Consider the following 27,700-nt stretch of genomic DNA (forward strand, 5'->3'; position numbering starts at 1 on the left):
GTTTCATTCTTTGGGACAAAGGTAGAAAGCTGCAGGATACTGAAACTAAAAGCATTGAGATTCAGATACTTCTTCTGCCTTTTGGCTTGTAGCTGTAGATGATCCATGTTTTATGTTGTGTGTGACTAAAATGTGTTATTAAAACATTTTTAAGAGTATTTCAGTTATCACTGTTAGGTCAGGCAGTCATCAAAGTACTCCCGCTCCATGTGCATGTCAATTTTGAAAATAGCAAAAGGAAACGTTCTTCACAGATACTGATGTCAGACGTTAAACATTTTTGAAGTCCAACTAGAGTAAATAACGAGTGCTTCCTACTACCTGCATGGGGTTCACTATGTACCATTTTTTGTGAGAGCTGCCACAGAAGGATCAGACCCACTTGAGACTGTACACGCAGCAGGCCACCGTTCACTCTTGTGTATCTAGATGTGTGTGGAAAACCTGTATCTGTTAGTGGCAGTTACTTACTGTAATTGAGGAAGAAAAAGCAATATTACTGCATACGGGCGCTCAGCCCCAATCTGCTCTTCCTGCTGCATGCATCTGTCCACATGTAACTTTTAATATGTATATTTTTACATTATGTACATTCTTAATTAGCCTGTCTTGTTTAGATTGTATACATCATTATATCTGACATTCTTGTAACTACTGTGTGATCAATAAGATTCCTATAAGAAACTCTGCTTTTTAAAGACAAAAATACCGTGCTGAGAGGGCTGACTTAACTTATATCCCACATTAATGGGTGGTCACTCTATTTATAGGATCTTTAAAACATTTTTAATGAACTAAGGTGAATAAAGGCACAACTAAAAACTATCATCAAAGTTCAAGTTAATGGCTTAGTATTTGAGACTTGCAGTCTGTACTATCCAAAGCCACGGGGATAATACCCTCCCAAGTGAGGAGTGTTGAGGCTGGTCTCACTGTGGGTGGAGGGACACCCACCTCTAAAGGTCCCTGCCTTATGAGCAAGAGACCTTGCTCCACCTTGCTCACGTTGGTCAAAGTGTCCTGCCTTCAAAAAACTCTATCTTAAAATTACAGATGTCTCACAAAGTGTGTGTGGGGGGTGTCGGAGGTAGGTGTTTTGTGGGAATAAGCACTTGAAAACCTGCTCTAAATGAACTAAAGTACAACACAAGAAGTATTGACTGTGTGTGGGGTGTGGTCTGGAAGGCATTACAAGGTGGTCCGTGGTGCCTGACGTGGCTGGGTCGGGGGCTGTACACAGTAAACAGCAGGTGTGCACGTGATCCCCATCCTAGGAGTCCCCGCGCGTGACCAGAAAGGGAGGCCTTCCCTATCTGGGGGGCTGCAACCTAACAGGTCCCAGGAGTGGCCAGCTGTGTCTCCTGATGCTACTTACCTGACAGGAGCCCTGACCAGTCCTGGAACCGTGCATGTGCATATGTTTTTCTCCGGGTATCCAGAAGTCTGAGAAGACCAAGCCAAACTGGAGATTCCTGCTAGGGAGAAAGTCCCTGAATTCTCTCTCTCTGGCCTGCACTGCTCAGGGTAGCACCGCAGACCAGGGCAAACACATGCTTGTTAGCCTGCCACCATCCCGAGTCCAGGGAGGACATGGCCACAGACACCAGGGCACACTCACTACGAGTTTGGAAATGTCCGAAGGACACTTGGTCTAGTAATGCTGACCCTGATTATGGAACTGGGAGCTGGAAGACCTTAAAACCAATCCCAAATCAATTCACATTTCTATTCATACATAGAACATTTTTTAAAAACCCAGGAAACTAGACAGAAAGTGGATTTAAGACCAGGTATTCCTTTTGTAACACTGAGAAGGCGGCAGAAGGAACAGACTCCCTAGCTTGGAAATCAAAAGCCACCATTGGAAAGGATATGTGCCTTGTATTATATGAGACAAAGACCTAATAAAAAGAACCTTTTTTTTTTTAATTTTTATTTTCAGTACATTAAATTTACTCATAAAAACATTCTAAAAATGTACAATTTTTCCTTTTTAACAAAGTATAATAAAACATAAAAACCCCAAAAACAGAATACTTGACATTTACAATTCAAAATCAAATTAGCAGAATATTAAATATTTACAAAACTATATCTTTTAAAAATATTTATAAAGTTACATGCAATTTTGTAGAATTGACATAAAAGAATGGCTCAAAAATGGGAGAATTTTCCTTCATTCCTAAAAAGAAATATGTCCAATAGAAGCTGTGAAGATTCTTGAGTACACGAGGTCTTCAGTTTCAGTACCAAAGCCTGTCTTTGTGCATCTAAGAACTTTACGCATGAGGGGCTCCTCACAGCACCGGGATGGACTGGCCGGCGCGCCCCTCCCTCCAGTAACAGTGTAGTAACATTGACCTTTGGCCTCAACCAGCACAGTACGTAGTTTGCAAGTGTTGATTAAAGATACTCACTTTGATTCAGAACCTCAGGACTTTTAATTGAGCCTCTTCAGAACCCATGGATGTAAATGTCACCTGCCTCATTCTTTGGGAGTCATCTGCACTTTGGAAAGGACGGCCACCTCACTCAGGGTCCACGGGCCCATCCACTGGACGGGTGGTCGAGCTGAGCAGGGTCACGGTTTCCCTTACAACCTTTAAGACTCTTGGACATGTAACGCCATCAGTTATCAGCGTGTAAAACTAGCAAGGCATCTAGTAAGCCACCACAGAAGCAGGAAGAGTGACAGTGACAGGGAGCGAGGAGGGTGCGACCCAAGTCCCGCTCAGGAAAGTGCTCACTAGCAACACGAGTGAGTGGACAGATGCAAGCCTCGGTCAGCCTGTGCTCAGACAGGAACGCGTGACAGCCGTGTAACGGTAGGCAAAGTTACTACCCGCTCTGCACCTCCACACAGCGTGCAGTATAAACTAACTGTGGGACTTCTTGCGATAAAGGACCTAGAATTCTAAATTGGTAAATTAAAATACTGAACCTACTGACTACTATATTAACAAGCTGAACTCGTGTAATCTTTTGGAGATTATAAATGATGCTGGTTTTTTTTTTTAAAAACATCCAATCACATACCTGCTTTCAAGAAAATAGTTTTGTCTTTATTATTCTAAGTGCTAGCTCCCATTTTCTCAGTGCTCTTTAGCAATTAGAAGTTTTTAACATGTATACACTTTCCAATTTTCAATATCATAAAATAAAAATTAGAAAATAAGGTAGAAAATCGAGTGTTCTGCTTTAAAAAACAAAACAAAAAAAATTAGTGTTTTATCCCAACGTATCTACTTCAATCTGTACATTCCACTTTCCCCATTCTTGGGGATAGAAACTTTAAGATATGACAGACCACACAGAGCACAGTGGCTGGGGCCACAGCATTTAGAAACTGAGCCCACAACTTCAGTGACTGATTCAAAGGGCCAGCCTGATCTGTTTCTAGCTGATGAGGACATCCTCTGAGGCAATGCCAAATGCTCTTTAGGCTCACTGACTGTGGTTGCTTCTGGAGAGAAATTTCATCAGAGACGATACTGCTAGCAAATATTCCCAAGTATGGGACCCGCTCACTCGAGAAGAGGTCTCACGGGGCGGCAGCTGAATGCTTTGTGCCTGTGTGTCCCGTGTTCATGTTTTACCGTTAGCAACTCTGAGTGGCCACACGCATTTTCAAAGACAACTAGAAGTTTCTCTGAGACTTCTCATAACTGGAACACAGCCACACAATGTCTGAACCTATTTCTCTCAATTTGAATGTCATACTTTAAGTTGAAGTTTGTTCTGATTTTTTGTTGTATTTGACGCTAACCTCTAATATTTATCAAAACAGTTATAAGGGTAACAACAGACACTTTCATTCCCCGATACTGACGACTAAAACAAAAAAAAAACCCTAAATATGATTTTTCTCTTTTGTTATGAGACAGTTTCAACAATTTCACTGTGTTGAAATAGGATTTATTTAAAATAGTTCTTTGTTTAAAAAAAAACCAAAAAATTTTAAAAGTTTGGCTTTCAGCACATATCCAGGCCACTGTAACGGCCTTCAGAAATATTAAAATCGTAAACATCAATGAACACTCCAAGTCTTCCTTAAACATAATATGACAAGTTCCAGTCTAGTACTCTTTAAGGCAAAGTTGTGTCAGTTCTCACAATTTTGACATTTTGTAGTGTTTATAATTTAAGAGATCAATGTAACATTCCCCCAAAAAGCTGTTGTAAGCATCATCATTACTTCAAAACTGTAGGTAACACTGTGCCAAGGAGAGAGAATACAGAGGTCTGTCAATTCTGCATTGCATAGAAACAAAACTACTAAAATAAAACTCTAAAAAACTCTACTAAAAGCCTTTCATTAAAAAAAGTAACAACTTTCTGCCTTAGTTTCCAAGAAGCCAGGAAACTGATCTGAAAAATTTGAAGCCTTACAACACAATGCCTCAAATTCTAGGGTACTCTTGATTTACACCAATTTTGCATGAGGCTGATTGTCCATTTTAAGAATGGTCTGTGTATTATTATTTTCTCTTTTAAATATTCAACTGGAAAATCCCTGGGCAAGGCCTTACCAATCAGTATTTTAACATTGAAGGCTGTAGCATTTAAAACAGTATTATTGAAGCACAAAATTCCCTTTAGCCATGAAGCTTTAAGTCCCTAACTTTCACAACAAAAGCTCTCATTGCATGGGGTAAAATTGAGAGCTGCGTGGTGGACTGTATTTCCCACCTTGATAAAACTAGACTTCTGCAGGTCTTGTAGCTCTGTCCTGTCGGTGTAGTCTCTTTCAGAGTCTTAACCACTTTCTATTGTAGTTTTCCGGTAATTTTTAAATGGAATTAACTATTGATACAGAGCCTAATACAAAAGAAGTTGACAGGAGAAAATTTCAGTCGTTTGCTCAGAGATTGTAGGACTGTATTATTGTTGAAAGGTCTGTCTCAAGTGTGAATCCGTTAGCAGTGAGCCTTGGGGTCCTTGGGAAGTCCATGGGAGATAAAATAACTTGCAAACTTGGCTAAGGATACGCAGCCTCCCGTCAGTGCCGATCACGAGGCCGTGCTGCTATCGCGTCTGCCAGGGTTCCTTCATGGGGAAGACGACAGGACTCAAAGCTCTGAAGGGCTGGGAAGGAAGGTGTCCTCAAAGCTTTGACAGCTAGGGATTCTCTGGGACTTGGACCCTTTTAGAAATTAAGTTGTTGCAAGTAACTATTTCTGTTTAATAATGTAGTTTAAATGTATTTGCAGGAAAAAATAAAAACCTGAAAACTGCTACAAGTGCTTTTAAGGAGGGAAGGAACACTAACACCTCTTGTGTACTAAGTCATGTAGCCTGCTGGTGCCGACTCTAAAGACGGAGTCTCTGAGTGTCTTGCACTGACTGGTCTCAGGGAGTCTGTCTCCCAGAACTGCAGAGATTGACATCAGTTTACATTCTTCTGTAGTGCAATCCTTAAAAAGCCCAGAGATTAGTGCCTAACCACTGTTAAGAACGAAACAGAACAAACAGAACAAAACAAAGGCGACATTTTCCCTCACCAGGGGTGTCAAGAGTCCGACTGGTAGAACTCCACTTGGAGAACTCCGACCTTCAGTTCTCGATCCAACCTCACGTAGCTGCCCTGGAATTACGTGTGAGCCTAGAAGGACCAATTACGGCAATGCTCTTCAGGAGACGGCAGGTCTCTGCATTGCGACCAAGGGTGGAGGTGGCCAGTTTTCACCCACAGTGGAGATACCCACTAGGCCAGTCCTGACATCAAGCTCCCGTCTAGGATTTTGGCAATAAAACTGAGTTTGATGCATTCCTACGCTAGGTTTTCTATCCAGTCTAGTAAAGTAAAGCACCTTTGGATTAAAAATATTAAGCTCAACAGCAACTAGACTTCTCAGTTTTGTATTTAATTTTCCTTAGGTCTCCATGGCTTAATAGTGTTCTGTTGCCAGAGAAAAATATCAATCTGTGGAGTCCAGACTTTCTGCTGGAGGGGCATATTTCAACCTAAAAGTACCTAGAGAAGGGGGGAAAAAAAAAAAAAGAGATCAAATTTGAATCACCATAGAATTACTGCCATGATCTGTCCAAAGTTATTTCCGGAGTCACTGGTCAAGATTTGGGTGCTGGAAATCTAAACCACCTCTTCTAACCACTCCCAATTCCCCTGCTGCACCCCCAAAACTCTTTTGTAAAGTTTATCAAATCAGACAAACGGTGCAGAGACTGCAGAGTTCCCAGTCCTTTCCCTCAAACTTTGGGAGCTCAGACAGCAAGAATCAGCCCCTTCCCTGGGGCAGGGCCAGGGAGGCCCGACCCCACAGAGGGCTCTGGGTTCGCTGCCTCAGGAGACGCAGCACCATCTCTGTCAACGGGGGTGGCCACAGCCCACAGGCACCCCACCTGCCACCAGACCCGACTCCAGGCTGTCTGTGCAGCTCCCCTCAAAATTCTCCAGAAAGCAAGTGGCTGACTGTCCAGCTATCCCCATGCCCAGAAAAACAGCAAGAACAAACCTGGTGTGGTAACGACAGCAGACACACACCTGACTAAAGGAGACAAAAAAATAGCGAGTGGAAGTAGGAGAGGGGGGAGGAAGAAGATACAGCACAGGGAGCGAGGACACCACGGAGCCACACGGCGGCCACGGCCACGCCACGCTGGACCGGGGACACAAGCGGGGACAGAGTCCCATCGGCAGCGCCTGCACTCACACGCCACGCCCTCAGTTCTCAGTTAACACTGGGCGTGGCTCTGAATCACCCACGCTTGCTCCCCAGTCACGTGGCACAAAAGAACAGACCGCGGAGCCGTCGGGCCACGGCCAGAGAGCCACACTGGAGTGAGGAGCAGGCGGAAATCATAAAGACAGTCTCTGAACCAAAGCTGCCCTCTGGGGGCTGCACAGCCCATCAAGAGTTTGGTGCCTTTTCAGAGAGCACTTGAAAATCACTTCTTGCTTGCTTTAGAAAAAAGGAAGTTGATTATTATTTTCATAAAAAGGACACTCCTGTCTGGATCTCTCCACCTCGAGAGCCTTTACCTTGCCGATTGAAGTCCATGGACGGCTGCTTGCAGTCCTGAGCGCGGTGACCGGTGGCCCCACAGTTGTAACACGAGAGGTTCCCGCTCTTTTTGTGACTGGAACCATTGCTACTGCCCACCAAGCCCTGGGCCTGGTAGACGCCCGCCGCCCCCATGAAGTTCTGCACAGGCGGGACAGTGAAGGCGGACTGGCCACCCAGCACGGGCTCGGGGCCCACGCCACCACCGTAGGGCGAGTGCACGACTGGGAAGGCGCCGCCGCCATACTGCTGGGCACCCATGTAGCCGCTGCCGCACACGGGGCTGAAGGGCAGGAACGGGAAGGGGAAGACTGAGGGCCCCGAGAACGGGTGCTGGAAGTAGCTGGCGTAGCTGACAGTCAGGCCGCTCGAGCCGCAGCTCCCACTGCAGCCGCATGACGTGCACACAACACAGCCGGGCGGCGGGGCGGGCGCCGGCTGCTGGGGCACCGGCTGCTGCTGGTGGTGGTGGTGGTGGTGGTGGTTCTGGGCTGAAGCGGGGAGGTTCCCGGGGGAGCTGCCACCACCGCCGCCGCCACCACTGCTGCTGTAGAAGCTGCTTTCGGGGACCGAGGAGAGCGCGGGGCTGGAGCTGGGGGCCGGGCAGCTGGGCACGGTGGCCATGTTTGCGAAGGATGGGGAAGGGTGGCTACTGGAGGCGGCAGTGTTGCTGTTCGCACAGAAGCTGCCCTGCAGGGGGCCCACGGGCACACTGCTCATCGCAGAGAAGGCAGCTTTGGTGTTGGCTGTGTACAGAGCAGTCCGGGGGTTTATTATTGCAGGGGGCACACTTATTTGCACATTGTTAGAACAGGAGGTTTGCCCAGAGATGGCGGAATCCGCAGGGACAGATGAAGACACCAGGAGTTTGATGGGCGGCCGAGCCACGTGGAAGACGGTGCTGGACGTCCCCGCGGCAGCGGTGCTGGCTTCCACCACCAGGGCCGGCTGCTGTGCCGGCTTCATCACCCTGTCCAGCGCAGACGCATGGACGACTTTGGTGCGGGGACCAAAGGAGACAGTGGGAGACACGGAGCTGCTCTCGGCGAGTCCGGAGAGGACCTGCATGGGCTGATGGGGGGTGGACGAGGGGAGCACGTCCATCATGGTATTGCCAAAGCTCTTGTCCACCTTGATGCTGCTTCTTGGTCCAGAGACTTTACTGCGCTCTTCGAGGGACAGCAGTGAGTGCACAGAGGACGAGAGGAGCTTCATGTCCGTGCTCCCCCTTTCCGCCTTATGCACAGAGTTCAGCATCCGGATGGGTGCAATGTGTGAGGCCGCCGTCATCATCTGTGGGGGCAGCGAGTGGTGGCCCGACGGGGTGGAGCCTGCCTCGTTCTGCACAGGGAGGACCTGTGCCGTGGGCCGGGCGGAACTTGAAGTGAAGTGGTTCAGCAGCATCACGGGCTTCTCCTTGTCAGGGCCCTCCAAGTGGATCTCCACACCTAGAGGTGGAAACAGCGTCAGCACAGCCTGCCTGGGCCGGGCGGGGGCAGCGCCTCGCGAGCCACGCAGGAAGGAAGGAAGGGCATCCTTACGTCTGTCGTTCTCTTCCGCACTGTCTGAGCTCTCTTCCCGGGCCTGCACGCCCATTGGGCTGGGTGAGGAGCTGGAGCACTCGGACGAGCTGCCTTCCCGGGCCGTCTGGTGAGGGGCCTGCTCCACCTCCACCCGCAGCGCTGCGGAGAAGGGACAGGTGACAGTCCAAAGGTGGCACTGAGGTCCTCGAGCTACAGGACACGACGCTGGCTGTGCCCTCCTCTCCCGCCCACAGGCATGCCTGTCGCGCTTGTCTTCGCATCAGCCCCAAGGAGGCAGGTCCTACCCTGGCCCTATGCACACAGGGTTGAGGCTCCCACGCTCGGCAGATGCACACACAGCCGTGCTCAGCTCCCCAAGCACTCACCACAGACCAGGAGAAGGACCCCCCCACCACCAGGTGCTACAAAAGCAGCCCTCCACCAACACAGAGACCTCTGTGTTCTGAGGCCCAGTGACACAAGACCTTTTTGGTCAAACAAGTACCAAAAAGATGCACTGACAGTTTTTTCTTCCTGGTTCCTGTCACTCTTGATGTTTCTAGTGCATAAGGAAAACAGCAGAAGGGCTGTTACCGTGGTCCTCCACCACCCCCTGAGGAGAGGAAGGCAGGGGGAAGGGGAGAAGGCTGGTGGTCCGGCATCAAGGACTTCAGGGTGGACATGCAGGGCAGCAGCCTAGGGCCACCTCTCTGCACCCACGTGAAGGGGAGAGACTGGCATCTATTTTCACATTTCCTGTTCTTTCCCTCTCACCAGAGCAGTTCCTGGGTCTAAACCTTTTGCCCAAACAACTTCAGGAGAGTCACCTGTCTCCAGCTGCAAACCTAAGGTCCCTTCTATTTGTCTACTGCAGAAACTATAAGAGCTAAAACGAGGAAAAGTAACTCTTTAAGTACTAGGAGATGGAAATGGAAAAGCGGTGTGACCTGAGGTCTGACCCTTGCCAGAAGGGTCCCGGGTCCAGGCGCACCCGGCCCCACCCACCTGCAGCATGGCTGCCTCGCACTGTCTGCACGGGCCCCACGTGGCTGGTGGGGGGCACGCGGGCCACTCCGCTGCTGCTGACCGGGGGAGGGGCCGAGGGGTTCAGGCACCGTTTCTCTGACTTCTCCCTGTGTGACAGGAAAGCACACCAACAACCGAGTGTTCAGTTCTGCTGAACAAACTCTCAATGCTTCACAGATGCTACTTAAGTACACATGCTCCACAGAAGGGTGATTTCCATCAAAATAATCCCCAGGGTAGAAGATAACTGACTTGTCAGATTCACTCTAAAGGGTCGTTTCTAGCAAACCAAAGCCACATTTGTAGAGTTTTAAGAGTATTAATTAAGGTTTAAGAGTATTAATTAAGCCACCAGCAGTAACAAGTCCTAGCATCTGTCCCTCATGTTAGAAACTAAAATGAACACATTTCATAAACAATCTCACACTCACTTCTCCAGCTCCAGTTGAGTCTTGAGTTTTTTCTTTGCTCCCATGGTGAGGGATTCAAATTTATTTAGATCTTCTTCCGTAAGGCTCAGAAACTTCCACAGAAGAAACAAATTACAAAGTTACTGAGAATTAATTAGGATTCTGAAAACAAAGAACTTGGAGTTTAACTTAATAAACATATTCAACCTCTCAGATACGTAAACCCATAAAACTTAACCAGATAATAAAAGACAGGGAAACGCTACAATATTTACTTGCTAAGTGACTTGGTGTCCAGAGTCCAAAATACAAGACACCCACTTTACACCTGAGAGTCACGGGCTGTGTCTCCTGAGCCTTCGGCACAGGCGTCTGGACCACAGCTGGGTGAACGTGGGGCCCTGGAAGGTGCGTGCTGTGCGGGCAGGTGACTGGGACAGTGTCCTGCGGTCTCAGCTGCTACTGGGATGCGGTTCATGGAAGTGTCCCGCTCCAGGGACCCGACTCCCACAGAGAGGAGCATCGTCCTCTTTAGCGGCTCTTGTTTCTGGAATCACGGGACACCAGCAACTCTGTTGGGCAGCAAGTGATCCAGAAAAGCACATGCCATCCAAACTGAGTGGAAACCTAACCCACTGCCCTTGTACTAAGAAAAAGATCCTACGTGGTTCTCGTGACGGCCCATAATATGATCTGTGATTATAGCCTTTTCAACTACATACATCACACTATAACTTTTTAAACTGATAGTAAAATCTGTTGTTTTTAAGACTTATGAATCCTAAACTGAGAGTACTGAAAATATACTTAAAATGTGTTTTTTATTAGCAGTAAAAGCTTGACTTCTAGTTCTTCAATTGCAGGTTTTTGGACAAAGGAAATGTTTACAGAGACCAAAGCTACCACAGCACTTTATCCAGCAGAGGGCACTCAGAGTTCAAACATCCCATACAGGTGTAATTTACCAGAGACATTGAAACTTGAAAGAAATTTCAGAATTTAACAATGGAAAAAAAAATGCTTCTTGTCAAAATTCTATTGTAAAAATAGTTTCTATGTAGGACTGCTTGAAAGATATAAAATTCATCTATTCCTTTAGCTATTATGCCCTTAATGAAGCCAGGTCATCAGCCAGCATTTACCCGGGTCAAAGTATGCGGGCTCCTTTAAAAAGGCCTGCACTGAGGGCTGGCTAAGCAAGGGGGATGCAAGCTCCAGAATCTACTACTTCTACCCCCCACAGGGTGGCTGGAGGCACAACACTCTTCACATCACATACAGCAAGTATCTACTTGGGAAGACCCCAAACTACCTTTAAAAAGCTGTTTGTTCACAAGCAATTTATGTTGCTTTTTTTTTTTTTTATAAATTTTTTTTAAATTTTATTTTTAAACTTTACATAATTGTATTAGTTTTGCCAAATATCAAAATGAATCAGGCAGCTTCAAATTCAAATCCATGGCCCCCTTCAGCGAACTCATGGGACCCGGGGAGCACGCATCTGGCAGTGTTAAGGACCAGGTGGCATGACCTCCACAACACACGCACTGCTGAAACCCAGCTCGGTTCCTCTGGGAACGAGGTCCGAAGAAAGAAAGATTACCCGAGACAACAAGCACATTCTATCTGCCTGCCAGTAACCAACGTACCTTCTCCATCGTGAGCTGTTTAAAGACAGGGTAATACTTGTGCAAACGCAGTTTCCGAAGCCAGTCTAAAATCCCATTTTGCTCCTGGGTCTGCGGGGCCTGCAGGCTGGACGGCATCAGGATGGCGGGCGAGCTATCCATCGGGGTCCGGTAGGCCAGCGCCGAACCTGCACCCCCCGAGTGCGAGCAGTGGGGCAAGGCGGCCGCACTGGCGGAGTGCTGCACGTGGTGCTGGGCGCTGCCCTGAGAGGACGGGATGCCGGCCACTCCGCACACAGGCCTGCGAGGACAGCAGACAGGTGGTTTTCAAAACTCCACGGCCTCCACTCAAGACCAGCTCCTCTATCCAGACTGCATCTGCGGCCCACTTCACCACTAGCGTTCAAGTTGCAGCCTCTGCCACCACACCCCCGCCCCAGTTGACCATCTGTGGACGTGGATGTGTGCATGCACCTGTTCAGACACAGCGCCTGAGCACATGTACACACACGTGTGTGTCACCACCAGACTTCTGGTTGAGCTGTCTAGTTTTTTTCTGTTGCTTCTATCACAGGATAATACTAACATATACTAAAATCAACTCCAAACATTTTTTTTTAAAAAGTAAATTCCCGAATGCTGGAAGGAGCAAAAGCATCTCTCTCTGTGCCAGCCCCTTCCACACTAAATTGCAGACCCACAGATTCATCATGTGCTCACACACTCCAGGTGAGGGATGAACAAGAAAGGCGGGACACCAAAGATCTCCTTGCCTGACTGGCGTCCATAGGACTGTGTGTGTGTGTGTGTGTGTGTGTGTGCGCGCGCACACGTGTGTGTGTGCGTGCATGTGTGCGCGCACCACCCCCCCCAACATGTGAGGTCAGCCCATTTTAGGGCCCCAGCTGGCAGAGAACCCAGACAGCAGCAACTCTGACCCTTCATGGGCTTAATCACTCCCTGAGACCTTGTAAAAATGAAGATTTTCAGAAATTCTGGTTTCCTAGAATGTCCAGGGCCCAGAAACTGGCATTTGCAATAAGGGTCTTTGGGAATTCTAATTCCAGTGGCTCAGAGAACCCCTTTTTTTCTATTTTTTGAGAAATCAAAAAGTAGATTATCTCTATCCAATTCTTATCCAATATTACTAGTCAAGACTAAGATCAAGAATGCCTTAGCTCCAGAAGCAACTGCTGGCACACAGTGAGAAGCAAGCTCTGCAGCAAGGCTGCCTGGAAATGCGCGGGTCGCACGGGAGAAGTCTCACCTTCCAGACACGCCCATCATGGTACCGACTTTAGAAAGGGAAGGGTTGCCAGGACCTACAAGTTAAAATGAGAATAATTCATTCACAGACCATAAAAATATTTCTACTTTTACTGAATTACATTTTACAAACTCACTTGGACTTTGAAGCTGTTGGGTGGGAGAAGAAGTGCTGAAAAATTTCTTAACATGGTCATTTTTTAACACATGAGAAGGTAACGAAGCCAAATACCTAAAAAACAAACAGAGTGGTTTTTTCAGCATTAAAATGTATTATTACCAAAAAGTAACTGGGAGAGAAATTTTAATTTTCAATTAAGAGACATTTGTATCAGAGAAAAACTAAACAGAAGCACCTTAACCTCTCATCTTCCTGCTTTATTCAGTTTAGTTCTTGGCAGGATTCGTGGGTTTCCTGGAGCCCCTTCCCACATTCACACTGTACTACACTGTATGAACAGAGTCTCTCTGGGCCCACAACACGGGGCCTGTGGTCTCAGCTGCCAGGGGGCACTCCAACGGCGGGCCCAGTCCCGGGCCCTGGCAGCAGGGCTCCCTCTGTAAATGTGTACAGGACAGCATGCAGGACACCCTCAGGGTCCAGAGTCTCTGGACCCAGGAAACGTTTTATTAGGTCTTCGTTTCATCCTTTCTACTACAGAAGAGAAAGGATAACCAGATTTTATTTCATAAGACTGTCAAAATTACAGTACATGTTGGCATATACTTCAGAATTCCTTCACTTGTATATCCTCAAAAGCATGCCTAGGTTAAGATCCTTCAAATTCTCTGTAACTGAAGAGGAGACCGGAACCATCCAGACCACGTGTCACCTGAGCAGCCCCTCCGTGACCAGGCGGCCCAGCCCCACCTACACCACCGAGGGCCGTCGGTCCACCAGTCACATGGTGCTGCTGCAGGGGGCTGCTCTCCGTGGCCTTATGGGGGTCAGGGGGAGCATTACCTCAGGTCCGCTTCCAGATCCATATGGTTTCGCTCTACATAAAAGGAATCTGGGCCAGCTAAGCAAGGAATGAATTTCTCCAAATTTTCTTCAGGATACAGCTGAGACAACTGAAAGAGATGAAAAGGCACAGGAAGTCTGGCACAATCTACTTAACAGAACCAGGACTCCTCAGTGTGAGAAACACCTGGGCAGGTGTGAGGAGGTGGCGTCTGCTGGTGTGAGTCTGGGCTTCTGCATCCACTGGGATGCAGGAAGCCACAGCCCACCACAGCACAGGGAGCTGGGCGGCAAAGCCACCACATCAACCCAACTCCAAGAGGGACCTGCCCTCTGAGGAGACGGCACATGAGCTGTCCAGCTGCAGCAGAACACGAGGAAGAGGCGGCTGCCATACACGCCCCACAGGCTGAATGAGGGTCAGACAGCAGCCGGCCAGGAGCCCGGGCACGGGGCAGGGAGACTGTGCCCTCACTTCCGAGCTCTCTTCCGTGGGCGGCAGGCCGCAGGGAGCCTCTGCAGGTGGCACAGGGTGCAACGGCTGTCCCGGGGGCCAGGCAGGAAACCCCATACCTCCCCCTGGAGCCTGCTCTTCATCCAAAGCAGAAAGCCCACAGGTCACAGGCCAGGATGAGATGGCGCCTGCTCTCAGAGCTCAAGCACAACCCCCAAGTTTCTGGAGATGAAGAACACCTTCCTGCCTCTGGGAGAGGAGGAAGAAGAGGAAGTCCTCCTGACACTGGTCTTTTCTCAGGGAAGGTAAAAACAAAACCCCTCCAACCCCAAGGAAGGGCAGGAACCCCTCCTGAGTGGAAGGGCCTGCATGAGCACAGAGTGGACCAGGTCAGCTGGTGGGGAGGGAAGGGCAGCGATGCTAAGGAAGGGCAGTGATGCTGAGAAAGGGCCCAACCCTGTGCCTGGAGCTCGGGCTGCACCAGGACAGGGAGCCCCCATCCCCACTACAAATCTATCCCCAGCGCCCTCCCTGGGAGTGGAATCAATGGGGCAGGCAGACCTGCTCTGTTCCACAGGTGAGGCAAGACCACGCCATACTCCTCTTGAGACTCCAGGGACCAGCAGGTCTCTCTGGAGGAACCCAAACGCAGCTCTGCTCCTGACAAGACTAACCCGAAGCCACATTAATGGTTTGATGGATTCCATTTCCAGGCTAGTTTCTAGACATGATGTCTAACATTCAATCAAAAATTATAAGATAAAAAAGAGGTGGGAGTCTATTGTCAAGATAATCATTAGAACCAGACTCAGAAATAACCCAGATGTCAGAGCTATCAGATGACTTGAAAATGAACAAAAACCCCTAAAATCATGGTACCAGAGATGAAGAGTTCAGCTCATGAGCAACCTGAACAGAGCTGAGGAGAAACATCCCTCAACTTGAAGACAGGGTCAAGTACACATAACTCAAGGCCCAGGAGAAGAGAGAGTGGAGCAGAAGAAATACTGAAGGAGGTGATGAACAAGACAGTGAGGCAGAAGCCCAGAAAGGGCAAAGGACCCAAAGCCAGGGGAGTGTCAGCTGCTGCAAATACCCAGACAAGAGCGGCAAGGTCTGCCAGCATGAGCGGAGTCCAGAGAAGCACTTTTCCACAAAACAAGTAGGGAGGCCTGGAGGAGAGGAAACTCAGTGGTCTACATGGTGCAGAGGAGCAGGAGAGCCCGGGGCAGGACCCACATCCCTAAAAAGAAGGTCTGTGGCACTCTTCAGGGCAGGACAGGCTGAAAAAAGAGGCATGATCGAGCAACTTCTGTCCAAGGTGTTCAACTAGATTTTCTCCCATGGGATGTTTTCCCTCATCTTATAATCAAACTAGACAGCATATTAAAAAGCAGAGACATTACTTTGCCAACAAAGGTCCATCTAGTCAAGGCTACGGTTTTTCCAGTGGTCATGTATGGATGTGAGAGTTGGACTATAAAGAAAGCTGAGCGCTGAACAATTGATGCTTTTGAACTGTGCTGTTGGAGAAGACTCTTGAGAGTCCCTTGGACTGCAAGGAGATCCAACCAGTCCATTCTGAAGGAGATCAGTCCTGGGTGTTCACTGGAAGGACTGATGTTGAAGCTGAAACTCCAATACTTTGGCCACCTGATGCAAAGAGCTGACTCACTGGAAAAGACCCTGATGCTGGGAAAGCTTGAGGGCAGGAGGAGAAGGGGATGACAGAAGATGAGATGGTCGGATGGCATCACCGACTCAATGGACCTGGGTTTGGGTGGACTCCAGGAGTTGGTGATGGACAGGGAAGCCTAGCATGCTGCAGTCCATGAGGTCGCAAAGAGTCAGCGAGCGACTGAGTGACTGGACTGAACTGAACTGATAATCAAACTGCCAGCTGCACTCTGGAGACACTGCAGCCGTGCTGGCTCCACTCGGCAAAGGTGGCCACTTCAGATGCTCAACTGTGGCTAAGACAGTGGTTCACCGCCTGGCAAAGGCCAGGCTGGGCGACTCTAAGCATGCAGGTATGGCGGTATGTGTATGGCGGTAAAGAGGTATTTATTAGTGCAGCTTGCTGTTGAGATGGTATTTGTTGAATCAATTTAAAAACAAGCAGCCGCCTTTCAAATTTTTTTAATATTTGAAAAAATAAACACAAACAGGAAGATTCGACATGTACACACACACAAAGGTGGAAGCAGGTGGAGTCTGCGCCCACTGCCGCCTGTGCCACCCCTCCCTCAGCTGTGGCGGGAGAGCAACAAACTGCCATCAGCCAAACAGCCCTGGCACCCGAGGACTCACACCCTTCTGCCCCGCCCAGTTCTCAACAACGGGAAGGAGTGTGGACCACATGCCGCACCAAAGTGGGAATGCCCACCCTGCACTCACTGCCCTGGCTCAAGGCAGCATCCATGGGCATCAGGCTGCCTTCTGACCATGATGAATGGGACCCTATAACTTTTATAAGAGCCCTTAAATCACCTTACCTTTGAAATAAATTCAGTCACTTCAGAGGAAGATTTGGTTACTGATGTGATTGAAGAATCAGACCACAAGACCTTAAAAACAAACAAACCAACCTTAAAAACAGACACCACATACTCAATTCACAGCACATTCTTCCAGGGATTCACAGCCAGTACATGGCGGTAGTGGGACGAGACTTTATATATATAAAAGCCTCGTGCGTTTATATACCCCTTGGTGTGTTATAGAAAAGATGTTCATGTAACTCTAGTCCATTAAAGCTTAACTTCCTGTTTTGCACAATTATTCAAACATCACTAAGTCACTCATGTGTGGAGTCTAAGGTTGCCCCTTAAAGCGTCATCAAGTCCCTGATGACCCCGACTGCTTGTGTGCACAGCCCCTGATGTGGGAACCCCCTGCTCAGGTAGGTCAGTCTATAAGACGCTATGAGAGGTGAGCCCGTCCAACAGTGAGAGCTCCCGTTCAGGGCTGTGGCCGTGCTGGTGGCCCACAGGAGTCTGACACGAGTCAGGGCAGTTAGGACCAGGAGAGCAGGGACCAGCTTCCACTGCAGGGGGCGGGGGAAGAACGCAGCAGAGAACATCAGAAAGGCCTTTCCAGAAGTTCTACAAAGCCTGGTACAGTGGGCACAAATGTCCATCTTCCCAAATAGACTGTGAGTTCCCTGGGGCAGGGGGCTGGCTTCCTAGCACTGCGAAGTCGCTTCAGTGTCCGACTCTGCGTGACCCCATAGACGGCAGCCCACCAGGCTCCCCCGTCCCTGGGATTCTCCAGGCAAGAACACTGGAGTGAGCTGCCACTTCCGTCTCCAGTGCAGGAAAGTGAAAAGTGAAAGTGAAGTCGCACTGTCTGTGCTGTTTTCCACCTACGTCAGCACAGACACCTGTCAGAGGCTCTCCTGCACTGAGAAGGGCGTGCGCTGAGCTCAGAAGGAGCGAGGCAGGACAGAGGGGAGCAGATGGGACAGAGGGAAGCAGGGCCCAGAACAAGAAAGGTTAAACCATGAAACCATGACGTTCACCCTAAAGTCCAGAAGCACTGGAGGATTTCAAGTCAGGAAATAAAATGACTGAGTCTTCTGTCACCCAACGGGAAGCATTACATGCACACTGATGTAGAGAAACCAGAGCTTAGAGATAATCAAGCAACTCTCAAGCGCCCAGCACCCGCCGGCCTCTTGCATGTTTGCTGACGGTCTCCCAGGCCTGAACTCAGGGCTGGCATCTCTCCTCCCTGTTGAAATTCACACGAGTCCCTTTCTACTCTGGAGCTGTCATAGCACAGAACAATTACTAAGGTGTGTTTTTCAAGCCCCAACAAAATACAAATCGATCAAGGCAAGGAACCTTTCTCCTTTCTCTCTGAATTATCGACGCCTCCCAGAACTCATCACAGCAAGTGCTAGCATTTTTTAATGAATGTGCTGTGCGCCATCCAAAATCTACCTACACTAAAATGAAAATACCTACACCATTTTTTTCTGTTTGAAATAATTAAATCTTTTAACAACACTAAAAACAAGACTCGGGGTAGTGAGCTGCTCCCCACGTAAAACAGCAGTAGCAGCCACGATTCAAGGTGAGAGCTTTCTCGCTTTAGATACGTGACCCAAGCACTGTTGGCACTGTGGTTTTCAAAGCAAAACACGCTGCACATCACGCGCACGAACACACCCTAACTCAGCTCAGAGCATCGAGCCCAACACCCAGATGGTGAGCACAGCACAAACATACCGTTTTACACTGAAACAGACAATCTGCTTCCCTGACCATTTTACATTTAAAGAGGGACAACTATTCTAGGTAGCCTGCTCCTGATATAATCTTCTTTGACTTCCAAAAGGAGTTGATGTTTCCACCCAGGGCAGATACAAAGCAACGATTGGAAACCAGCTGACTTCAGCAACACACCTCTGCAGGAATCGCAGACTGACCTGACCCAGCCCTGAGCCAGAAGAGAGGCCAGCCAGCCCCCAGAGGAGTGTGGACCAGGAGAGCAGCCTAGCATCTTGCCACAAGCTAGAGACACGTGATCCAGTGAGTCCAGGATAGCATCAGTCATAAGCTAACCCACGGTTCCTGTACCAGCAAGAAAAAACACTGCCAATCAAATGCTGCCACAGTCGCTTCCTATCAGCTGCACTCACTCAAAGAGCCACTGAGACCTAAAGAGATGGACTTCAATGTATCTTAAACATACACAAAAAAGCATACTGTGCATAGAACAGATAAGTATTTCTTCACACTCAGAGTCTGACTCCTCTGACTCACTGTCTGTCTTGCTCTCAGCACCCTCTGGTCCAGGGGCAGCAGCTTAGGAAGAGGCCCTGCTACTCAGGTCACAGCCCTCATGTGGGAAGCCCTCATGTGCCCAGTACCACCAGACCTGCCATCAGGCCTCTGAGGAGCTCTGGAGCCAAACACAAGGACAGGCAGAACAGTCACAAAGGACAAGGCAGCCTGGAAGCAGCACGGACCACGTGCTTTTAGAACTGTTTTTAATGCTAAAACTATCAACGGTATTTGCTGTGAACTACAAGCGGAAAACATCACCAAGAACAGGATGCTACGAAGAAAGAACTGTCAGGGAACAAGAGTTCTTCCAAGTTTCAAACAGGACAGCAGAGGTGAAAAAGTCAATTCAAGATACAGAAGATGAAGGACTCTTCCACACAGTAAATCAAAAAAGTCAAAGGGAAAGAAAATAGAGGCAAAAAGATATAAAATAGAGGGCCAGTCTTAAGGTCCAACATGCCGACAGCAGGAGTTCCAAAATAAAACTGAGAAAAATGGGGCAGAGGAATCAAAAGAATGATTCAAGAAAAGGTCCCCAAGTTAATGGGCTTAGGCAAAAAGGGCTGATGCGTCCCAGCACAGTGGATGGAAACCTACACCCACGTGTGGCTCTGAGAAATGTGCGAGTGACTGGAACCAAGCAAAGGTCCTAAAACTTCTAGAAACTGTAGAACAGAGCCATGCTTCTCAACAGCAACAGTGCAAGACAGGAAATAAGAAGTGCTTCCAAGCTCCTAAGGAACATGACGGCTGGTCTAGAGTTGTATTCCCGGCCACGTGTCAGGACAACTGGATAAAGACACTGCCAAACGTGAAAGTCGGGAACTGTGCCTCCCCAGGACCTTCTCTAAAAAGCTACAAGAACCAGAACTGACCTGCAACAAGAGGTGATCTGCGAGCCAAGAGCAGGGAACCAGAGCTGGAAGGGAAGAGGGGACCCCAAGGTGAAGACACGGGGGCCCTCAATGAGACGGTGCCAGCCTGAGTCCAGGTGGGAGAAGGGCCACAGCTCCAGAGGGGGAACCAACGGAATGTCGGACCCATCTGAACACAACCAGGGAAAACTTTAGGGGAAAAGCTGTTTTCCAAGTACGCGTTCCCAAGCAACAAATAGAGACAATTAACCCCCGGAAGAGCAGAGCACCGGCAAGGAACAGCACTAAGCGTCCACCACACGGCCCAGGAGCCACAGCCTCCACGCAGCCAGGCTGCCGCACAAGCACCGGTGCAGTGTGTCCCCTGGTGACGCGAGCACGCACACTGGAGTCCCTGCACACGTGGAGCTGATGGGAGCAAGAACTAAGCAAGAAGCAGTCGTTAAGACTGGCCCTCAGCTAACAGTGAGGAGCGCTCAGGGCAGTGAAGGCTGTTTCAAGATGGAAAAGCAAACTTTTAAAGAAAAACACAGCACTAAAATAAATGTGCTGTCAACCCACTCCAGTATCTTGCCTGGGAAACCCCATGGACAGAGGAGCCTGCTGGGCTAGAGTCCGTGGGGTCGCAAAGAGTCAGACACAACTGAGCGACTAAACAGCAACTGGGTTCTCAACAGAGACGGGCGTGAGAAGAACGGGGTTTTTATCGGTCCTGCTCCACAGTTCCTCTTAAGTCAATACAACTCTCCCGTCTGCCAGGCATTTCAAGTGTTTGGGTCATCTTCTGGGGTTTTTTCCCACCCTGTCCTTCATGCATAATAAGTAAAGAAAAATATACTTTAAAAAAAGTTTTAAGTTATTCGACAGTGAGTTTGGGGAAGCTGGTAAATGTGGACATTTCTACATGGATACAAAATCATTTTGTATTTTAAAAGATTCTGTCATCTGCTTCCTGGATTTGATTTCCACAGTAACTAGTAACTAGCAATTACAACTTCAGCAAAAACAAAACCAACTCCATGGAAAAAAAAGAACAGGAAACTCAAACTCCTACTTGTAGTCTATTTGTTACTTACATCTTCCTATAAAAAAATAACCTTTCATTTGCATCCTGGAAAACAATGACACATAAAAATTAAAACTAGAGATAAACAAGGCTGAGAAAATGGGTGGCGGGGGGGCGGGGCACGGGAAGTGTCGCTGACTTTTCCCTTAATAAGTGAAAGCTTCCAGAAAAAAACTGCTTCCTGAGTCTTCCTACACTGTAAGCAACAGAGGGCACACCACCCCGTGGTATGGCAGCCACTCCTAATAAAGGTTTTTACTGTTCTGGCCATAGTACAATAGACATTCATTTCCAAGTTCAAAAGACAACCTATTTAAAGGACAATTTATCCTAATTATTTAGGGTTTTGTGGACAAAAATTAATCCTCAGGTAACTTCTAAAAGTGTTTTACTGAAGTATAACTGACACTGAAATGCACATATTTAAAATGCACACTCTGACCAGTTTGGACACACGCATGCACCCACGAAACCATCCTTCTGGTCAATGTAACGGACATGGCCATCACCCCTCCCCAGCAAGCTACTGACCTGCTTTCTGTCACTGCAGATTATTTCACATTTTCTAAATTTTAAACCCGGAAGGAGCATACTTTCTTCCCTGGCTTCCTTCACACGTGTAATTATGGAGTTCTCTCTGTCCATACTGCATCAGTAACCCGCTCCTCCACGCCCAACAGCCCACTGTGTGGTCACAGTACAGTGTATGCCCAGTCTCCCGTAATGGGTATTTGGGGCCTTACAAACAAAGCTGTTATAGACATTCGTGGACAAACCTTTGTATGAACACATACTTTCATTTCCTTTGGGTACTGACATAGAAGTGGGGCTGATGAGTCATATTTTAGGAGCATGTTTAACTTTTTAAAAAACTGCCAAACAGTCTCCCCAAGTACTTTCACCATTTTATGCTCCCAGGACAGTCCTTCCACATACCTGCCTGCAGTTGGTGTGGTCAGTCCTGCGGACCTCAGCCGTTCTGATGGGCAGGCAGCATTAGCTCGTGGTGGGTTTAACTGGTCTCTTCCTAACGGCTAATGACACTGCACATCTGTTCACGTGTGCTCTCTGCCCTCCACACATCTTTCTTGGTAAAATGTCTGTGTATTTTTTATTGGGTTATTTTCTTATCATTGAGTTCTTGAGAGTTCTTTTTATAGTTTGAATACAAATCCTCTAACACACACGTAATTTACAAATATGTTTCTCCTAGTTCTGTGGCTTGTCTTTCAATTTTCTCCACAGAGCCTTTCAAAGAGCAAGTTTTAAGTTCTGATGAAGCCTAATTCATCCATTTCTATGGGTCATGTTTTGGTATCCTACCTAAGAAATACTTGCCTGTTAAGTCACAAACCTTTTTTCTGTGCTTTCTTCTGGAAGTTCTATAGTTTATGCTTTATGCTTAGGTCCAAAATTAGTTTTGAGTTAACTTCTATACAAGAGGTGAGGTTTGATCAAGATTCTTTTTTCTTTGCGTATTGTTGTCTGCTCCAGAACCGTCTGTTGGAAAGGACCAACCTTTTTCTTCACTGAACTGCCTTTATACCTTTGTCAATAATCACTGACCAGGGTGGTGTGGCATCCAGGGCCTTAGCCCAAAGCGGAGGAGGCCTGGCCTGCAAGACGGAACAGTCACCACCGCCGACCCCAAGCCCAGCCCAGGGCGACCCCAAGCGGAGCCGCAGGCAGTGGGAGCCTGAGCTGCTCTGGCCTCATCAGAGCGCTGCCTGACCCAGAACATACGGAGCACTCGGGGCAGGGAGGGACCTCAAGCCTGACTGATGGCGCCCGAGCAGCCTCTGTCCTTCGGAGGGCCACGGTTCCCTTGTTTGCTTTTGTTGGCGACACTGAGCAGCATGCAGCGCCTTAGCTCCCCAACCAGGGGTCAAACCCACGCCCCCTGCTTTGGAACGTGGAGACTTAACCACTGGACTGCCAGGTAATTCCACAACAATAAAACTCTTATCAGAAAACTCAAAAATGACTCCTTATTACCTTGGCTTAGACAAAGATTTCTTAAATACAAAAAGCACGAGTAACGAAGGAAAAAGTAGGTAAATTGGACTTCTTCGAAAGTCAAAACGTCTGTGTGTCAAAGGACAGCATCAAGAACATGAAATAAATTCCCACAGAGCGGAAGACAGTATCTGTAAGCCAAAAGGCCCGGTAATTCCAGTCCTAGGCGTATATCCGAGAGAAACGAAAGCATCTGTCCACACGCAAAACTGTACACAAATGTTCACAGCAGCATTACCCATAAGAGGCAAAAAGTGGGAACCACCCGGAAGTGTACCAGCCAGCTGCTGAGCGGGCAAACAGAACGTGTCCATCCACACGGTGGAGATTCACTCAGCCATCAGAAGGGAAGTACCCACACATGATACAACACAGATGAGCCACGGAAACATTATTTGCACGAAAGAAACCGATCACAAGAGATTACATATTGTATGATTGCACTCATGAGAAATACACAGCACAGCCAAACCCAGAGACAGAAAGTGGATTAGTACTGCCTGGGACTTGGGGAGGAGAAGAGGGCAATGACTGCTAACAGGCATGGGGCTTCTTGGGGTGATACAAATACTAAAATTAAGTTGTGGTAATGGTTACTAAATTCTGAATAAATTGTAAAAACACTGAAATTTTTTTTTTTTTCTATTTTTTAAACAATGTATTTGGCTCCACTGGGCCTTAGTTGTGCCATGGGGGACCTACCTCCCTGACCAGGGATCGAACCCTGGCCCCCTGTACTGGGAGCGCAGATGTCTTAGCCACTGGATGACCAGGGAGGTCTCAACACCGAACACTTAAAATGGATGAATTTTATAAAATGGATGAATTTTATGGTATATGACACCTGTCTCATCAGAAGTGTAAAAAAAGTCACTTAGAAAATTTTAAAAATGTTTCATCTTTAAAAACACCAATGATATTCTCCCAAAGTCTTCCAAACAATCAATTGACCATGTACACGTGAGAGCAGCTCTGGCCCCAGGGGTGGCCCCTGCCCCTCTCAGCATCTCGGTGTCAGGGCCCCTGCACTTCAGCAGCAGTGCTGAGATCAGGTAGTGAGTCCTCCAATTTGTTCATTTCAAAACTGCTTTGACTGCTCTGTAGTTTCTTCCATATACATGCTATTTGTTACTCATTCACTTATTTACATAGGCCCCACCACCAGCATGCAGTATCGTGGCTCTTCCACCAGGGACCGAGCGCGGGCCACGGCCGTGAAAGTGCCGCGTCCTAACCACTGGACTACCAGGGAATTTTCTCCATGCAAATTTTAGCATCATCATGTTGATTTCTAGAACAGAAAAATGCTCCTGGGACTTACTTTTGCAGACAGTTGTGTGAGATGACAGAGAATCTGTAAGTTTACAGGTGTGTGCAGAGATGTTCCCACAGGGTCCGTGGTCCTTCCTCTCTACAGAACTGCAGCTCTGACCACAGCCAGCCAGAGACTGTGGTTAAACCCTGGAAGCTAGGCAACCATAAGGCGCCTCATCTTTCCAGCGTGATGGGATGCCCAAACCAAAGGTCACGCATGTTACACATTCACATCCCACAGGCGGCCACTTAACTTAGTCACAAGCAGGAGAGGGCAACTCACTGCCCAGAGCACCCACACGGCCGAAGCTGCATGAACGAGCAGCGTGCTTCATACATAAGAGAGCTGTGTGTTTTTAAATGTTCATTTTATCTTTCCTTAGTATCTCAAATTACCATCCAAAAAATACAGTTGGGGCTGTAAATCCCTGAGGGCACATCAGGTTAGTAACCCCACCCCCCCCAAAAAAAACCTAGCTGAACTGCTGGCTGGTGAAGGCTTATCACTGTCCTAAACACAAGAGTGTGCTTATCAGTTACCTCATCAGGAGAAGTAAGCTTTCAGATAACCAAAGCTTTTCTTTAAACACTAAAACACTTCATTCAGCTTATGCATCTGGGTAGAAACTTCTAAACTCAACTGTTCACTGGACCTCCAGAAGACTCAGGGTGTCCCTGTCTGCCAGCCTGCTGCACCCATCCTGGTCACAAGCCCCTCGTTTGGAGAGAGGCCGAGGGTCCACCCTGCCCAAGCTCACTGCTTTATAGAGAGGCTGAGGATGGGGGCTGAATCCAAACGCAGTTCGAGCAGACTGGCTGTGAGTGGGGTTCAAAGGGCCTGATAAACAGTATGCCTCAATTTTCACAATTCTCCACTGTAGCCAAATTAGGTGACCAACTACCAGGAGCCGAGTGTGTCAGTCCAGGGCGCACTCCCCCCAAACCCACCAAGGAGTTTCTGTCGTCCGGGAGGTGCAGAGGGACACGGCTCATCTCTGCAGGCACTGACTCCCCCAGATTCCAGCCTCTGGCTGAATGGAGGTGCTGGGACACAGACAGGTTCAGCACTGTCCTTGGTCACACAACTAACAGGGACACAATTGGACCGTGAGTTCCAAGCTAGCACCCAAGCCCAGACCCTCCCCCTCAATGGAGAGCAAGTAGCCCCAACAAGTGCATCTTGGGGACCGGTCACCCGCAGGGCCCAGCCCGCACTTCTATCTCCCACAGCATTGGCACAGAGCTTTGAAAAAAGACCTGTCTTTTATTTAGATAAATAAAAGTATTGCTTCGTGGTAAATATTCCCTTCCTATCCCTTAGAGGAGAAAAGGGGAAAAAAAACTTAGTATCTTACCTCAAAGGAACATTCAACATTTCTTTCATTTTTTTTGTGTGATAATCCCTTCAGGTCTATCTTTTCAACAGTCACTGTAAAAGTAAACAAAACAAAAAAACAACAAACACAATTATAAAAACGAAATAAAAGTTTGAAGTGTACATGATTAGTTTGCATCGATTGATATGTTAGCGGCTTTCACAGGAAAGCTCCCAGCACCCGGCACCATCTCCTCCGCGGGGAGCTCGTCAGGAATGAGGGAAGCTGGAGGCCGAGCTCAGAATGAGGGCAAAGTTGATCGTGAGACAGAAAATACAGGGAAAATATAAAAACAAATCTTAAAAAAAGGGACGGTACTTGAAAAGAACATACGTTTATTTGCCTGCTAGAGGGCACGGATAATAACTGTAACTGAAGGTTAGTTACGCTCTCTTCTCATCCCTAAAAGACTAAAGATCAACACCTCCCACTCTGGTTGTTTAGAGACGTAGCTGCCCAGAGCCTTCGTCGGCATCTTCTGTCTCTTTCTGGGACGGGGCCAGGCTGCAGGCGCGAGGACCGCAGTTGTGGAGCAGGCGCTGCAGACCCCTAGTGCCACCCCTACAGAGCAGGGGCCACGGCTGCACAGGTGGACAGGACAGAAGACAGTCACGTTAGGCAGCCCCAAAGTGATCCCCTCCTCATGCCTCCCCTGTCACTCCCATGGGTTCTTTTTTTTCTCTCCTCAGAAAGAACATTATACAATTAAGCTTGTAAGCACTTAAGTTTTAAGATGCAAATTAAGTTTGTAAGATGCAAATATTCGAGCACAAATATTTTTGAAAATAAAACAGCACTTAATAAACATGATCTAGTTTCCAAACTCCCAAATCACACTCGGGTACGTATGCCCTGTTTCTGATTCAAACACGAATGCGTCTCAAATACTCATTTAACTGCTTGCTTCTTCAAGCTTATGAACTTCTGGAAGGTGCAGCAGTCAGACAATCAGCTCTTCCGGAAAGACCCCAGCGAATGAGGGAGGCTTTCCTGCGTGAACAGCATACACACCTTCCTGACTTTTCACCCGTATTCCTGGAGGTCGCTTGGCTGTGTACTATGGACATGTCTGCAGATCCTCAACACCTGTCTAAACTGACACACTCAGTGTAACTCACAAAACTGTCACGTCACACTTTCTGCAGACGCCCGATCTCCTGGTCGGCCACACATCCAGAGTTTTCTCCAGCAAACACCACTCTGTAAGACGTTCAGGGCCAACCCCCAGAAAGCTTCGTGGTCAAAAGTTTGGAGGGAAAATCTAAGAAACTCCTTTTCGTAGACTGCCCATGTACGTGATCATATTAAAGGCTCTGAGAAGTCCTGTGACAAGTAAATCTACTTTTATTAACCATATTTCCCCAATTTTTTTTTTTTTTTTTGGCCGCAGAACTCTCTCCTCCCACAATATGTCTAAGCGCCCAGAGAACGAGCAACTCTGGGCACCAGGCTTCGGAAAGGTTCTAACCCTGTACTTCCCACTATTGCAGCCACTGACCCCATGGGACCACTTACTTTGGTATTAATTACAATTGAATAAAATTAAAAATCTCATTCCTCAGTCGCACTAACCACATTTTAAGCACTCGGCAGCCACACATAGCCAGTAGCTGCCACGCTGAGCAGACCCAGAACCCTGGTCGTCACAGGGAGTTCTACTGGGTGGCGCTATGAAGTCAGGGGCGGGTGGGCCGCAGGCAGCCCTCGGCCACTGGTGTGACTGTCTCCAGGGTGCAGAGCCACACTGTGGGCTGACGCACCACCAAAGGCGCTCTCCCCCCGCCGACAGCAGAGCCCAGCAGTGGTGCCAGACTCCACACACCTCCTCCCCAATCCAGAAACACCAACCATCTGGATCTTCGCAGAAAACAACATGCCGATCCCTGCCCTAAACCAAGAACTTGTTCATTCACCAACTCGTCTCATGAAGCGCCTACTGTGTGTTGGGCTGTACTCCGGGGCTGGGC

At 48.1% G+C, this 27,700-nt stretch overlaps 1 protein-coding gene across 2 annotated transcripts in view; it reads right to left on the reverse strand.

Annotated features, from left to right (window-relative positions):
* Window positions 1-4,475: 4,475 nt before the first annotated feature.
* The window catches only part of ZCCHC14 (zinc finger CCHC-type containing 14), a 45,550-nt gene continuing 22,325 nt past the window's right edge, over window positions 4,476-27,700 (reverse strand). The window contains exons 3-13 of one of the 2 annotated variants that reach the window (XM_061386945.1): window positions 25,713-25,786; window positions 16,789-16,860; window positions 13,840-13,949; window positions 13,013-13,107; window positions 12,877-12,931; window positions 11,631-11,910; window positions 10,003-10,094; window positions 9,551-9,678; window positions 8,564-8,704; window positions 7,001-8,470; window positions 4,476-5,974 (exon numbers count right to left, since the gene is read on the reverse strand). In XM_061386945.1, the coding sequence (XP_061242929.1) occupies window positions 5,919-5,974; window positions 7,001-8,470; window positions 8,564-8,704; window positions 9,551-9,678; window positions 10,003-10,094; window positions 11,631-11,910; window positions 12,877-12,931; window positions 13,013-13,107; window positions 13,840-13,949; window positions 16,789-16,860; window positions 25,713-25,786 (2,573 nt within the window). In that variant the 3' untranslated portion in view covers window positions 4,476-5,918. The remainder of the gene's footprint in view (window positions 5,975-7,000; window positions 8,471-8,563; window positions 8,705-9,550; window positions 9,679-10,002; window positions 10,095-11,630; window positions 11,911-12,876; window positions 12,932-13,012; window positions 13,108-13,839; window positions 13,950-16,788; window positions 16,861-25,712; window positions 25,787-27,700) is intronic. The other variant, XM_061386946.1, reaches the window with a different exon arrangement.

This window comes from Bos javanicus, chromosome 18 (assembly GCF_032452875.1).
Source record: "Bos javanicus breed banteng chromosome 18, ARS-OSU_banteng_1.0, whole genome shotgun sequence".
Classification (NCBI taxonomy): domain Eukaryota; kingdom Metazoa; phylum Chordata; class Mammalia; order Artiodactyla; family Bovidae; genus Bos; species Bos javanicus.